The sequence below is a fragment of the Apodemus sylvaticus genome, chromosome 7 (assembly GCF_947179515.1).
Source record: "Apodemus sylvaticus chromosome 7, mApoSyl1.1, whole genome shotgun sequence".
Lineage (NCBI taxonomy): Eukaryota > Metazoa > Chordata > Mammalia > Rodentia > Muridae > Apodemus > Apodemus sylvaticus.
In genome coordinates, this window is record NC_067478.1 from 68,351,780 (window position 1) to 68,367,323 (window position 15,544).

The following is a 15,544-nucleotide window of genomic DNA, read 5'->3' on the forward strand; positions in this document are numbered from 1 at the left end:
CCTTCACTGCTGCTGTCATGTGCATTATTTTGAGACCAGCAGTGGGCGTGCCTTCTGGAGCCATTCTGAATGCAACGGTCCGAAGCAGAAGGGGCAGCACGCGCTCTCATGCTTCACACTGTCATCTGTTTTATACAGCCCAGATGTTGCAGCCGACAGTCTCAGCTGCAGACTGAGAGCGCTGTGTTCCTCCTTGTCTTTGGCTTGATTGTTCTTTGCCCTTGGCGGGAGGAAGGGAGGGAGCAGCCTGAAGAGTGGTCAGACTCCATTTTGTAAGCCCTGGCCACATTGCTAAGGAAAACTTACAGTGTGTTTTTATTCAGTAAGGAAAACATGTTGTGTTCTGCATTCTTGCATAACCATGAAACATCTGGTGTAACTTAGCTTAAAATTTCCTTCCAGTGTCACATTTGGGCTAAATGATGCAGAGACATTTTCACCCTGACCTTAAGAGGCAACAGTGTCACGAGTCATTATCACATGGGTTTGGTCACATACTGGCTAGGGAGGGGACTCACCCAGGGCAGCAATCCTCACCTCTCTATGTCACAGTACACCACCCCTTATAAATGGTCAGGGGCCAGGAAATGGAATTTAGGTATTTTAAGGCACGAGGCTAACACTTCTGAGGGCTTGGCAAGGCTCTTCTCAAAGTTGAACATGATCCAGGAGTCTTCTTTAAACCAAAATCCTGGCCCTGGAAAGATGGCTCAGTCAGCAAAGTGCTTGTCCTGCAAATATGAGGACCTGAGTTTGATCCCCAGCACTAAAATGAAGTCTGGTTGTTGAGGCAAATGCCTGTAATAGCAATATTGGGGAAACCGAGTCAGGCAAGGTCCCTGCTCAGTCAGCCTAGCTGAATCAGCAAGCTCCAGGCAAAACTGAGAGACTGTCTCACAAAACAGGAAAGATACCTGAGTTTAATGTCTGTCTGTCTGTCTGTCTGTCTCTCTCATTCTCTCCCTTCCCCCTCTCAGCTTCAGTTTCAGTAAGTCTGAGAACACCTTGATGAATCTGCTTTTCTAACAAGATCCAAGGTGATGTAACTGGTCTGGGAACCATGCTTGCAGAATCACTTTAAACTATTCAACTAAATCAAGGAATCAGACTGGCAAAACTTTCCCTCCTCATAATGCGCAGTCCCATGCTTGCTTTGTTAAATGGGTATTCCCTTTGGAAATCTGTTATCCCAAATGGGAATTACACTGACCCCACTTAATCATTGCAGATGGGGGCACATTTTGTTTGTAGGAAACAGAAGTCAGTAAGTATCAGCACCCTCTAATAAATTTCAATTGGAGGATTTGAGGTCAATCCCCAGAACCTATGAAAACAAGCCAGGTATCGGACTGGAGAGAGGGCTCTGTTTTTAAAGGTTCCAATTGTTCTACCAGGGCTCTGAGTGTTTCCCAGTAGGGAAATGGATGTGGTTTGGTTTCCACTGTCCTGTAACTCCAACTCTCAAGGGCCTGGCACCCTCTTCTGGTCTCCCTAGGCACTGCAGGCATGTGCACAATTCACCCCCACCACACATATACATAATTAAGAATAAAAGTAAGTCTTAACATGCAAGGTGTGATGATGTGTGTTTGTAGTGCCAGTGCCGTAGAGACAGGAACAGATGGACTGATTCATAGGTATCACCACCTGCCAGTCTAGTCTGCTTGGCAAGTTCCAGGCCAATGAGAGACCAGACTCAAACAGAAAAAGGTGGATGACACCTGAGAAACAACACGGGAGGTTGTTTTGTAGCCTTTATGGTAATGTGCACATATGTATATCTGTGTACATGCACACACAGGCACACACACACACACACAAAAGCCAAGGCTACAGAGTTACCTGTACAGTATATCAACTATACTTTATACCCCTTTCTGTTGCTACCATACAACATATCAGCTGACAAACACTCTGAGATTTGTACTCTAAATACTAACCATCTCTTTCACACCTATTTTCCTGAAATAATGTCTTCCACCCATAAGGCCCATCCTTCCATATTGCCTTCCCCATAGAGGCTGCATCTCAAGGGACATCATCCTTCCAGTGGGTAGAAGTACAGGCACCTGGCCCAAGATGAATTCATCTGTGGCCCTTGTAAGTTTGGAGTGATAAACCCACAGCTTTAATTAGGCAGCTATTGGGAATGTATACATGCAGCTGGAGAGCTTGTGAGCATCTGAGGGCAGCACCGGGAGAGCAGGCTACTGCAGACTGCAGACTGCAGCTTCCGGTGATTGCGATCAGTATGACACAGGCTCGGCAACAATGTAGCAAACAAATGGCTTACCACACCCACAAAGGCCTCTCAGATCTTCAGTACAAAGCAAGATAGGGAAGAGCCACAGGTATGAATCACTGTAGCTCTGCTCCGTTATTCTTCTGGTCTTGAGCTAATTAGAGTGTGTTTCTTTTCCTTGTAATTATGTCCCAGAGTAACAGGTGACCATTTATATAATGTTGTTTGTTCTTATTCCTCTGGGTGGTTTACTTCCTTTGTTAATAAGAAAAATATGACGAAAATTGCAGGAATGATCTGTAGCCAAAAAAAAAAAAAAATCAAAACAAACATTGACTGGAGAATCTCCTGGATTCCCTGCCCCTGGCACTTCTATTTCTGATACCCAGCTTCAGAAACTGGGAGGTTGGGTTTTGTTTACTTCCTTCAGTTTGGTACAAAATCCAGGAGACAGATGCTTTCAGAATTGGAAGATGTGTCAAAGCACAAGTCTTTTCCTGTGGCAGGCTAAGATGTTTCCAAGAGCAAAGACCAAGGCAGAATGAAAGACGTGGAGCATGGCTTTCCCTGTTGATTTATGAACCCGAAGCCTGGAACCGATGAGTCATGAGCAAATGGTTTTGGGAGGGGCTGCTGTGGAGCGGCCCTCACTGTCCTCAGACCCTGCTACAACACTACACAGCCCTACGGAAGTTTATCATTTGTAGTAATCCGCACGGTGCTGAACAGCTGCTTACCACCTCTTTGTGACCCTCTGGGGTCACATGGTGCTTCTTTGGTCCCAAGCTGGATTGCAGCTCATGACAGGAGTATTACGAATAAACCTGATGGGTCCTGTTTAACCTTTTCAGGGTCACCATGCCAGGACTGCAACTCTTTCTACTGGCAATTAAATTTTAATTAGAAAATGGTGAAAATTCATTTCTATACTTTCAATATGCTGGAAGATCTTTGAGGGTAAGGAGTGATTTTTTTTAAAAACCAGGTTTCTGTTTTATTCTCAGTTTATTGAATGAATGAAAAGTGTCCGTGAAGGGTTTGAGGGCATGGGCCTGCGAGATGAGTAGTTGGAAATAACTTCCTAAGACATCCAGTTCGGGGAATCTGAAATCATGATCTGGAAGCCTGGAATGGTGTTGGAGATAAAGTAGTGATGTAATTTAGGCTTTCTGAAAGTTTACATGTCCTAAAAGGAAGTTTGTCAAGAAGGAGAAAATTACTGGCATTTTTTAATAAAAGAAGAAACTTAAGCCAGAGACGCTAATCAAGCAGATCTTAGACAGCTGCTACCCACCAGGGGCAGTGACTTGGATCTAAAATTGTAGAACATGGAGAGAATCGGGAACATTTTTTTTTTCTTGAAGAGATTCCAAAACCCATGAGAGAAAACATTCAAGCTAAAAATGTCTTATCAAGTTGGATTGAAATTAGCATCTGCAATTGACTTAATTAAAATATTCTTATTTATTTTATTTGGGTGTATGGAAACACGCCTGTTTTCTGTATGTTCAGATGCTGGTGGGGGCCAGAAGTGAGAGTTTCAGGCATTTCTTTTCTTTTTTTTGGATTTTGGTTTTTTTGAGATAGGGTTTCTCTATATAGCCCTGGCTGTCCTGGAACTCACTCTGTAGACCAGGCTGGCCTCGGACTCAGAAATCTGCCTGCCTCTGCCTCCCAGAGTGCTGGGATTACGTGTGCCACCACCGCCCGGCTGTTTCAGGCATTTCTTAGCCGTTGGACTTGGGTCCAAGGAACAGAACCTGGGGCCTCTGCAAGAGCAGTAAGAGTTTTTATCTACTGAGTCATCTTTCCAAGCCCTTCCCTAATAGACCCAATTTTATAATTTTGCAATTATAATCTACTATTGCATCATTGAAGTAAAACTCCATATACACTCAAAATTATTAACCAAACCTTTCATAGTAGAAGAATAGGAAGGTGAGGGCTACTACGTGGAAAGAGGAAAGTAGTAATTGAATATGCTTGGTCTAGGGAGTGGCACTATTAAAAGGTGTTGCCTTGTTGGAGTAGGTGTGTTACTGTAGCGGTGGGCTTGGCGACTGTCTTAGTTAGGGTTTCCATTGCTGTGAAGAGGCACTATGACCAAAGCATCTCTTAAAAAGGACAACATTTAATTGGGGCTGGCTTACAGGTTCAGAGGTTCAGTCCATTATCATGAAGGTGGAAGCATGGCAGCATCCAGGCAGACTTTGGGCTAGAGGACCTGAAAGTTCTATATCCTGATCCAAAGGCAGAGAGATTCTCTTCTAGGGGGCTAGGAGGAGGGTCTCCAAGCCCACCCCCACAGTGACACACTTTTTCCAACAAGGCCACACCTCCTAACAATGCCACTCCCTGGGCCAAGCATATTCAAACCACCACATTAAGCTAGAGAACATGACCTGGAGGAAACAAGGGCATGTAGAAGATACCTGATAGTAACCTGAAGCAGTTAAATATTTTCTTAAAATTTTAGTTATTACTTTTTTGTATATATACATGCACACATATGCCATAGTGTGAGTGTGGAGTTCAGAGGACAGCTTGAGGGAGTTGGTTCTCTCCATCTTCCTTGTGGGTCCTGGGGATTGATCTCAGGTCACCAGACTTGGTGGCAAATGTCTTTAATGGCCGAGCCATCTAACTGTACATAAAATTTCTTTAAGTTGATGATCTGGGGAGGGGATTCTTATGTTGTCTGTCACTAAACAGCTGTGTAAGTGTTGGAAACCACTTCACCGCATCTTCTGAACGACAAAATGAAGCATTCGGATGGGATGGTTTTCCAAGTTCCTTCCAGTTCTAACCGGGTTCTTCCAGGGGAGCTGGGAAATGAATGGACATATACACAAAAGGAATGAGTCTGTGACTGACCGGGCTTCCTTCAGAAAGCACCAGGAAGATCTAAGATGTCTAGAGCTTTAAAGACACTGAACGCCCTATCATTAACAGGTATTAGCTGAACACCTGCTAAAACGTGTCAAGGAAACACAGTGGTCAGTGACTAGTTGCTCCTTCCCATAGGGAGCTGACAGGGTCAGTAGGGTTTGATCCAATAACTCTAGAGAAATCTACTAAACAGGACTTAGGAGTTTCCAGCGTCATTACTGAACTGTTTATGAAGAAGAGTGGCCTTGAGTTTGAGAGCAAGAGGAAGGCCAGTGTATTAGTCAGGGTTCTATAAGGAACAGACTGATACTCAATATACACTAAAAGGTGATTTATTAGCTTGGGATGTGGTCTGGGTAGTTCAACAGCGGTCATCTCACACCAGAGAGGCTGAGGCTCTGCTAGGTGCTCAGTCTGAAAGGCTAGATGCCTATGCAGTTCCAATCTGGCATGTAAGGCCAAGAGCATTCTGACCATGTTAGAAGCCCAAAGAAACTTACTCTGATACTGGATAAGAAATGTAATAAGACAGATGAATTCACCTGGAACAAAGGCAAGCAGGCAGAAAGCAATGTCTCATTTTTCCATCTCCGTTCACATGGGCTGCCATCAGAAGGTGCCACCATGTTGAGGGTGGGCTCTCATTGCTTCAAAGGATTTGATCAAGGACATTTCTCCAAGGAGTTTCTAATGGTAACCAATTTAGTTGATTACAGATCTAGTCAAACTGACAGACAGATCAGCCATCACAACTGGCTTGCTGAGAGCACTGACGTCAGAGATTATATCAGACAGATAACAAGCATGGACTACTTCCCACATTCTCATGCAGGTCCATACTGCTGACTTGGCTGTCCAGTTCTCCCCCCATGCTTCAGCTCAGCACCACATCTGTGTCCCTGTGAGCTTCCAGGTTTTTAGCATTCAAAACATCGCCTGAAAATGGGTTAGTGAAGAGAGGGCAGGATGAACACAGGCTTCAGAAGCAAAATATATGGGCCAAGGGTTGACTGTGATTACAACCAATGCTTAACATGCTAAGTACTGTGCATCAGACATTACTCCAAGTAACTAACACCCTACAGCTCTCAAAAAGGCTACGGCAGAGATGTAATGAGATCTTTACATTACAGATGAGAAGCCTGGGCACAGGAAGGTAAGGAAACTTAGTCATTGGCAGAACCTTAACGGAAGCCCCAGAGTTGGCCACCAAGTCCATTCTGGTAACCACCATGATTTCATACCTTAGCTAACACCCACACACCTACCCCAACACATAAAGATAAATCTTTTTAATAACATAATATGTAAATCAGGGATCAGGAGAAACTGTATTTGAGTTTATTGCTTTAAAAAAAGGACAGGACTTTATTGATGGTGCCAGAAATGGAAAAGGAATAACTCTGGTTACTTCCTGGAACAGGTCGACAGTCTCAAAAGAAAGGAATATAGAGGAATGAAAATCTTAGAAGGTCAACATTACATGTATGAGCTCTTCAGGTCAGTGGTATTAAACAGAATAGGTGTGGCAGGGAAAGAACAAAAATCATGCAAAGATGTGTGAGTTGTGCTCATAATTTTGATCCAAAAATTATATGTTTGCATTCCAAACGTTAATAGGATATAACTAAGAAAAGGGTCTTAGGCATTCACCCAGATGTGAGAAGCATGTCAGTATTACAGAAAGAATATTGTTCTGGTGATTGGAGCTATAATAAGAATTCCAAGCTGGGCAGTGGTGGCACACACCTTTAAGCAGAGCACTTGGGAGGCAGAGGCAGGCAGATTTCTGAGTTCGAGGCCAGCCTGGTCTACAGAGTGAGTTCCAGGACAGCCAGGGCTACACAGAGAAACTCTGTCTTGAAAAACAAAAACAAAACAAAACAAACAAAACAAAACAAAAGAATTCCAGGCCCTCGAAGAAGTTAACTTTTGGGTTTGGCCTAGTTGAGAAGGTTGCCTTCAGCCCTGTCATTCTATACATGTTTCACAATTAAAAGCCAAAATGTCATTTACAGACCACCTGATGTCTTGGCAAACTTTTCTCAGATTTAGAACTAAACATTTCTTCTGCACGGTCACGGAGCCACTGCTTAATCCACATAATGGTAATAGGGCGGAAGCTTGATTTTCCCAAAGAGGGCTTGGAAGTCTTTAAGAGAGCAAGTAGTGGTAATCGGATGCAAGGTGATCAGTGTTTATGGGGGTAGAGAGGTAAGCAGTGAGGAGAGACCGGGAAGTTTAGCTCGCCAGGAACATTAACTTGAAATCAGCTAGTGTCCGTCAAAAGAAGCTTAAGTAAGGGAAGGGATTATTAGCAATAGTACCGTCACAGCTTTCTTCCTCAGTATTTTTTTTGACAGGTGGACAGTCTCGGAGCTGTCAGTAGAGTCTCCTCCTATGCTAGGCGCACCCGGTCCCTCTGCCCGCAGGGGCCTCAGGAAAGCTGGCTTCCCCTTCACTGTCTCCAGGTCGGGCTGTATCGTTCTTTGCTTCGGCTCAGTGGAAGTGCCAAACTAAACGTGAAGGTTCTGGGCATTTTCCTTCAGCTCGTCCCTGCGATTTTTCCAGGAAAACAGGCAGCAGCAGGCAGAGGGAATTAAACTTCCCGCGGGCAGTGTTGAGGCGGGTCCTAAAGAGGAAAGGACCGGAAGTCACGGTTGCCATAGCCACCAATGTGTCCACCCTCTTCCTCCTCTTATCTTCCTCCGGATCCTCCCGCTGTTTTCAAGCGCCCTGAAAAAAAAAAAAATCCAGAACAAGGAAGTGCTGACGCACCAGGCCGCACAGATTCTCCCTAAGGCTAGCCACCCAGACAGCCCACAGATCTGGGGCGAGGACCAGACCGGAAATGGTGGTTTCTATGGTAACCCCTGAGCGGGTTGCCTGGGAGATGACCCCTTTTGGTCTCTTTGAATCTTAGCTGTAGCATTACCTCGAAGGAGGATCGAACATCCTGGACTGTCTCTTGCCATGATTCCCGGGAAATACCGCTCCGTTTCTGGCCGGGCTGCAAACAACGTGAGTTGGGCCTTCTTGATATTTCTTCCTTTCCAGTAGACTTGTCCTCTCCGACTGGCGTCTTTGTCCTAGGTGATGGGCTGCATTACTGGGACTGGGACTACTTAAGCTATTGTCTCATTGAGGCTAGGGTTTCCTGGGCTAGTCCAAAACACTCAGAGATTTTGAATATTGTATGATGGGTGTTTAAAATCTTGCCCGGGGTCTGAGCTCCCCAGAAGGTGGAGCTGGTTTGCTAGGCAAACGCTGGGATTCCTTTAGTTATCCCCCCTCCCCCCTTTCTTTTTCTCTTGAGAAAGGAACCTGTTCATAGACACTCCCACCTCTTTTATTCAAACACTGACATCCTGACTGGCGAGAGAAATGTCAGGGCTCCAAAGCCTGAGATACAAGGTGGGTGAAATCCGTGCCTCCGCCGACATTTTGAAAAACAAATCAATGAAAGCATTTGATTTTTAAACTTGATTTTACAAATTTTCAGAAAATGATCATTTACCAGAAAAGCAAAGAAAGAAGGAATATTTGACTGTGTTCCAATTTTTATAATGTCTTTATACTATGGTGTGTGTGTATGTGTGTGTGTGTGCATTAAGAATACATTTTATAATTTAACTTTTACGTTTCAGGTGAACTGTGGACTTCATCTGGTTATTCAAACGTCGTCACTTTCTGACAAAAACAAAGTAAGATTTAAGCAGATTTGCATTTAAGTTGAAAATAAATGGTCATATATTCTACACAAATAGTTGCATGTTTTATAAATAGATTCTGACATGGGGGCTGAGTGTATCTATTTTGGTCTTCAATATAAAGCTGACTTTATTTTCTGTCTACTTTCATAAAGCCAAATCATCTCTCTTGTATCAATTTAGGTCATTCCATTACAAGAGTCCCCTCCCCTTACATTTCAACATTTCTGGTGAAGGTATTTCCTAAAAGTGGTTGTATGGCATAACTTAATTGAGAAATGCTTTTATTTCTTAGACATGGGTAAAAGGATGGTGTCATTCTATTGGTGGCATCTCTGGAAGGATAAAATGGGACACTTTAGGAGGATTTCACTTTGTGACTCATTTCAAAACAAAAGAAAAACTAGCTTAGCAGTGGAAATGTTGTTACAGTGTTTTCATTACGTGTTAGAATGAGTGTTAGATTCTTATTTATTTATTTGTGTGTGTGTGTGTGTGTGTCTGTTTGTATGTGTCTCTGTCTCTGTGGAGGCCAGAGAAAGGTGTCAGATCCCCTGGAGCTGGTGTTACAGGCAGTTGTAACACCTGTCATGGGTACTAGGGACCCAATTCAGGTCCCATGGAAGAGCAGCAGTGGCCCTAACCACTGAACCCTCTTTCTACAGCCAGACCATTTACTTGTAATATCTTGGTAATGTCTGAAGTCTCTGGCTTTTTCATTTAGTTTTTGAGATACTTCTTTTTCTTTCTTTCCTGCCTTACCTCAGCATTCACACAGGCCCACTCCCCTCCCTGAGCTATCCGTACATATTATACACTTCTTCCTTTAAATAACGTGCACTTTCTTAACTGTTACAGTTCAGTTGTTCACTAAAACATTGTGAAGTGGACATCACGAGAGGGACTCTGTGGTATAAACACCAGAGTTTACAGACAGCAGCAGGAAGAGACTAAATTGGGGCCATAGGAGGTTTGAACGTAAGGGGCCACTAATTCAAAGGCTGCAGCTGATTAGTTACGTTTGGATGTGAAAATAGCCAACACTTCCTTGTGTGACTCCCTGGCCTCATCATTTGATCATCTCCAGTAGCAGCTGAATTAATGGAAAATGTATTTATTAGAATCAGGCATAATGGACTGCATGTAAAACTTTGCTACCTACCTTTGCCAGGTGGGTCCTTTTCCATCGTCAAGTGTTTTTAGGAATGCTGTGTTTTCAGCATCCTTTTTCTACACTCCTCTCTTGTGTGTAGACATGTATTCATGATGATATAGTGTAAATGCTGCTGTGATAGGGTGGGTGAGTGAGTGAGAAGCCCTGTAAGTCTTTAAAAAAGGATTTTTAAGATTTTAATGGATAATCATAAGAGGTCATTCTGGTTTGAGCTTTTCAGTTCTGCCATGAAAAATTATTAAAAAGAGTTAAAATTCTTAAATATGCAATTTGATTACTTTAGAATTTGATATGTGAAGGATTTTTAAAAATCAAGAGTTCCATGTAGCTTTTATTGTTTGCATTTCTTTTTTATTGAGCACATAATTCTTTCAGTCATTGCATTTGTGGCAATTATATTTGTGGAGAGTTTGGATGTGTTTTAATCTGATCTTGTGTAACTGACTTTAATTGTATGTTTGGAAAAATTACACCTCCCATGCAAATTCCAATATAGCCAATTTTAAAGCTTACACCTCAGTGGCATTAAGTACATTCACAGCATTGTGAGACCATCTCCTCAATTCAGATCTAGAACATTCATCATTCCACATATACTTCCATCTTCATTAAGCACTTGCTCCCTGTTCTTCACTTATCTTAAACCCTTGGAAACTGTAAATATGCTTTCTGTCTATGAATTTTTCAACTGTGGGTAGTTCATATAAATGGGATCATATATGTGGCCTTTTTTTTTAAAAAAAAAGAAAGCACAGTTTATCTGTTATTCTTATAATAAAGTTTATTTCTGACTGCTAATTTCTTCCTATCAATATATATTCTTAAATACTGTTTTTCAGGTTGAATTCAAGCTTAATAGAGAAACACCATCATTTCCTGGTAGACTGTTACAGCATGACCTGGAGAGAAACTACTCAAGTAGGCAAGGTACTGTCAATTAACAGAGAGCAGATTCAGTTTCTTTGAACAGTATCATTTAATATTGTTGTATGACTAAAACCCAAGATAACTGAACTACAAAATGAAATATTCAATTGGTTATAAACTTGGTTTGATATTGTTTAAATCAGAATTGGCAGTATAGATCGATACACATAGACAGACAGACTGACAGTCAGACACACCATGGTGGATTGCTTCCAATGCATAAACAAACAAACAACACCTCCCCCCATTTTAGTTTGAAAGTAGGTGGAGAGGAATGTTCTGATCATATATTAGAGATAAAAAATAATGGCTAATTAGTAAGATAGAGGCTATAGGAAGACAAATATTTTGAAAATAAGAAAGCAGTGGAGAGTCAGGAGTAGAAAGAATCTGTCATCTTCCCACACTGTCACATGGTCACAGAGACACAGGCATTGAATCGCATCATTGATGTGACTTATTTGTGAGTTTGTTAAAAACTCAGATTCCTAGTGTGTCCTTCTCTTCCCCATTGTGATGTTGTAGGCTTGGTGGTCTTTGTGGGCATGCATTCACAGTGCCACAGTTGCTTCTGACAGGTGTGGTGGTGATGTAATGTATGGACTGCCCTTGGGCAGTTGCTAGGTAATATGATTTAGTTGGACTTCTGAAAGATGTTTTTACAATAAAAGTGAAGTCTCCTTCAGAACATTCGACTCCTATTGAACTCGTTACTTGTGTGTGCTAGTTTGGATCAGTTCTGAGTCCTTGGATATAGCTCCACCTCCTCAACCTTCTAGGGGCACCTGCTTCCCTCTGCCCCACCCCCCCTCAACCCCCACCTCCCGAATGCTTTCTGGCCCTGTAGATTTGCTTGCTGTGTCTAGATGTCTATACAAGAAGATTGGTCAGCAGAGGTCTCTTGATTGCCCATTTCATTACTGTATGAACCAAAGGCAGTATTGAATAGTTTGAATATTGATTAGTAAGTGGGTTTGGCTTGGTTTGGTTTGGTTTTGTGGTTTTTTTGTGTAGTATCTCTGGGCCTTTCTCTTGGACCCATATAACCTTGCCTGTCTTTTCTCTTTCCTACATCCTCAACTCTAGACTGTCAATTCCTGGAATTGACATCTGCGTAACTCTAGTTCTGTGGTGCAGGAAATGCCTGTCTCCCTCTTCACTTGACTCTGAGTGCATTCCTATAGTGTGTGCTGTGCTGTCTGCACTGTCTGCAGGGAGCTGAGATTCCAGCCTGCACATTCTCAGCTAGAGGTTAGTTTGTCTTCCTTGAGAGTTACTTTTATACTTTTACATAATAGAACCTTAATTTTCCCCTCAGCTATGAATGAAACTTACTTTCTCACTGTTTTTCTAGGGAGTAAAAGGGATTGGTATTAATTTATATTTGTATGATAAGTGATAACAGCATTAGTAGATATTTGCTGATGAGGGAAAGTGTGGATGTATTGATATAGTGAACCCTAGAGGCAAAGTTTTATATATAAAATCCATGGCCCATAAAATACAAAATAAAAATAAATTTTGGCAGAAAAAACTGAATTGGCTTTTATTTAAAAGATTCCATTCAAAATTATTCTGTGTGACAAGACATTCCTTTGATATGTCTTAAGTGTGGACTTGATCTAAGTGTGGACTTGATCATTCCCAGCACTCTCCTTCCAAGGCAGTGTTTCCCAAAGAAAGCCAGACACATTGTAGCTATTAGCTTGACTTCTGCACTCAATTTTCTATAACCCAGAGCATACATACTCAGGAAAAATTTTAGGTCTACATATTTTAAATCTTGTCAGACAAAGTTTGGCCTCTGTGTGATCAACTATGCCTGCATATCTAGTCCTCCCAAGCCCGTGTCAGACCACACATAACCTACCAGCACGGGATGACCAGTGGTACTCAGTCAAAATCAAGGAACTTGATGTTTCAAGACTAGCTGCTCTGAGCCCTGATCTGTGGTTTCCTTCAGGCCTGTTAGGGGTCACTGAGCATTAGCGTGTCTCCAGGGTTTTGTAAGAGCTGGCTACTCCAGCAATGCTACCAAATCTCATTAAGTCCTTTAAGTTATCATGTAAATCTGTGCATGGCAGGAGGAGGCAATGTGCTATGCTGTCCCCGCAGCTTGTCTGTCTCTCACACTCTCACACAACCATCCACAAGCTCTCTAGCTTCAGCTGTAGACCATTTTGCCTCTGGGCACTTTGAGGTACTACTTCTACTAAAATGCAGGAGTTTCCGATTTTCTTTTCTTAATAGAAATAAAACACAAAATAGATTTTGAATTAAGCTCCCACAAACTGGAAAAGCGGTTCATCCACTGATGGCCTCCTGCATCTAAATTCTGGTGGGATGTAAAATAAGACCCAGCTCTCAGGAGCTTCCAGATCTGGTGGGGATGTTAGGGCAAGCATGATGGAAGACTGGCACCAACACGTCTGTGAAAGCCCTGCCTCCGGGCCCCCTCCATGTGAGGGATTACACCCTCCGGGCCCCCTCCATGTGAGGGCTTACACCCACAAAGACACATGGATGCTCAAACATTCCCGGGTCCCCACCACACGTTTTTATGTGTTGATTTTAAGGTCATTTTTACCTAATCATTTTTGTCTTTTGCCATTTATGGTCTAATGTATCAATGGTAAACTTATCAGCTGAAAATAGTAACAAATTTGTATGTCTGAGGAACTGAAGCATGTAAGATAGAATTCTTTTATTCACAAAGGGTAAATGAAGTTTATTCTTTGATATCTGCCTCTGCATTCCAAATCATGGACAGTTTTGATCTGTTGGTAAATCTTGGATTGACTTCAAATTTTAATAGTAATTCAAAGAACCTAATGAAATGTTCATCTGACAAAAGGAGATTCTTTATTCCCCCAAGTTTTCTTTCATCATCTTCCACTGACCTTGGGCGCTCATCTTTATGCTGGAGCTAATCCCTGGGCTGTTTTCGGCTTTGGACTCCAAATCAGCCTGCTGGTTCCTGTGGCCTGGGGAGCCTGCCTGCGAGTGTTCCTATCGTGATGTTTATTGGTGAACACTGTGTTAGTTCTAGAAGCTTACCTCCTGGGACAGCATGATTAGCTGTCTGGATATTTCACATTACCTCAGAGAGTGGGACAAGAGTGAGCACTGATTGTTTTCTGGGCAGAATGAAATGCCCTGGCCTGTGGACCCGAAGAGGCCAGCTGATACTGACACGACCGATTCACAGTTCCAAACTGTGTGTGACTTGACTCTAGGCTCTTGCTATATCCTTAGTGACCTCCTGAAGGCCTGTTAGCTCCTAGGCATGTTCTTCCTCTTGCTGGGTAGTTGAAGCAGCAGAATGCTGTGGCCTCCTCACATTTTAGCGTCCCATCTACACCCCCATCACCAACTTCTTTATCACTTGCTGCTTTCTGTGGACTCTGTATCCAAAGAAAAGTAATGGTAAATATACTCTGGGGTTCACATTTTTGGAACTTTTCATCATTGCTTCCAGACCACTCTATTCCACCATTCTAGTTCTTTAGAATGTGTTCTTTAGTATCTACCTCTTCTTAAACTCATCTGTGCTGTTCTTTATTAGCCAGTAACTAGACACACTTAAGCACAAATATACTGTTCTTTTTAAAAGAGTAGTTATAAGTATTCATAAAATTTGCATGTGAATGTTTGCCTGCATGCGTGTCTGTGCCACAGTCATGCAGAGGCCGGAAGACGGAGTTGGGTCCTCCAGAACTGGAGTCACAGGGGTGTAAGCTGCCTAGCTGGTTACTGGCGATCAAGCCTCGGCCCTCTGTTAGGAGCAGCCAGTGCTCTTAACCACTGAGCTGTCTGTGCAGCACTGACTGTCCTTTTACTCTGTGTTTCGCACATTGTTCCAGCCTATGCATTTCATATGAGTTTTTGTTTAAGATGAAAAACTTCTTATTATCAGAAGCCAACAACAGCCCATGGACTTTGTGGGGTATCACATTCTCTCTGTATCCAAACTGGTGTCCTAGCCTTATTGACACCCACTTTGGAGTCTTTGCAGCCTCCTCTAGTAATAGTAGCTGCCTACATGGACGAAAACGATGATGTGACGTTTACATCTGCTATCCCAAACTGCTTTCTGTGTATATCCTATAGCAAAGTCATGTATTATGTAGCTTTGTGATAAACTCTTTGATATTTTGAAGGAGATGGAAGAGTAATAAGTCCTTCGCCTCGTAATAAGTCATCATGCATCTCATCCACAACTAACGTGACAGAACTCTGTGGGCTGGACATGAGAACTGCCACAACCTCCTTGTCAGCATTTGGAGACTCTTCCATTCAGACACCTTCAAAGCCCAGAATCCGGCAGGGCTGTCATAGTGCTGGCCCCAATGTATCTGGTAATGAGGGACTATCATATAGCATACCATGTAGTTGGCATGTAGTGTCAGTAGTCAGAATTGTAAAGGGATAAGGACAGCGCTAGAGTACTTCTGGATCTTTCTGCTGACCTGTAAGGCAAGGGAAAGCTATTTGGCACCCACAGAGCACAGATCTTAGTGTTGAGAAGAAGACACCCACCCCACAGTAGTAATCAGCTTCCAGTACAGAAGCTGTGGAACTATCTAGAAAAGATTTTTGTAG

General features: G+C 42.7%; 1 protein-coding gene across 2 annotated transcripts in view; it reads left to right on the forward strand.

Moving 5' to 3' along the window:
- Window positions 1-7,834: 7,834 nt before the first annotated feature.
- Window positions 7,835-15,544, forward strand: part of Lrrc49 (leucine rich repeat containing 49) — a 111,104-nt gene continuing 103,394 nt past the window's right edge. Inside the window, exons 1-4 of one of the 2 annotated variants that reach the window (XM_052188132.1) lie at window positions 7,835-8,152; window positions 8,779-8,835; window positions 10,855-10,942; window positions 15,103-15,300. In XM_052188132.1, the coding sequence (XP_052044092.1) occupies window positions 8,105-8,152; window positions 8,779-8,835; window positions 10,855-10,942; window positions 15,103-15,300 (391 nt within the window). In that variant the 5' untranslated portion in view covers window positions 7,835-8,104. The remainder of the gene's footprint in view (window positions 8,153-8,778; window positions 8,836-10,854; window positions 10,943-15,102; window positions 15,301-15,544) is intronic. The other variant, XM_052188133.1, reaches the window with a different exon arrangement.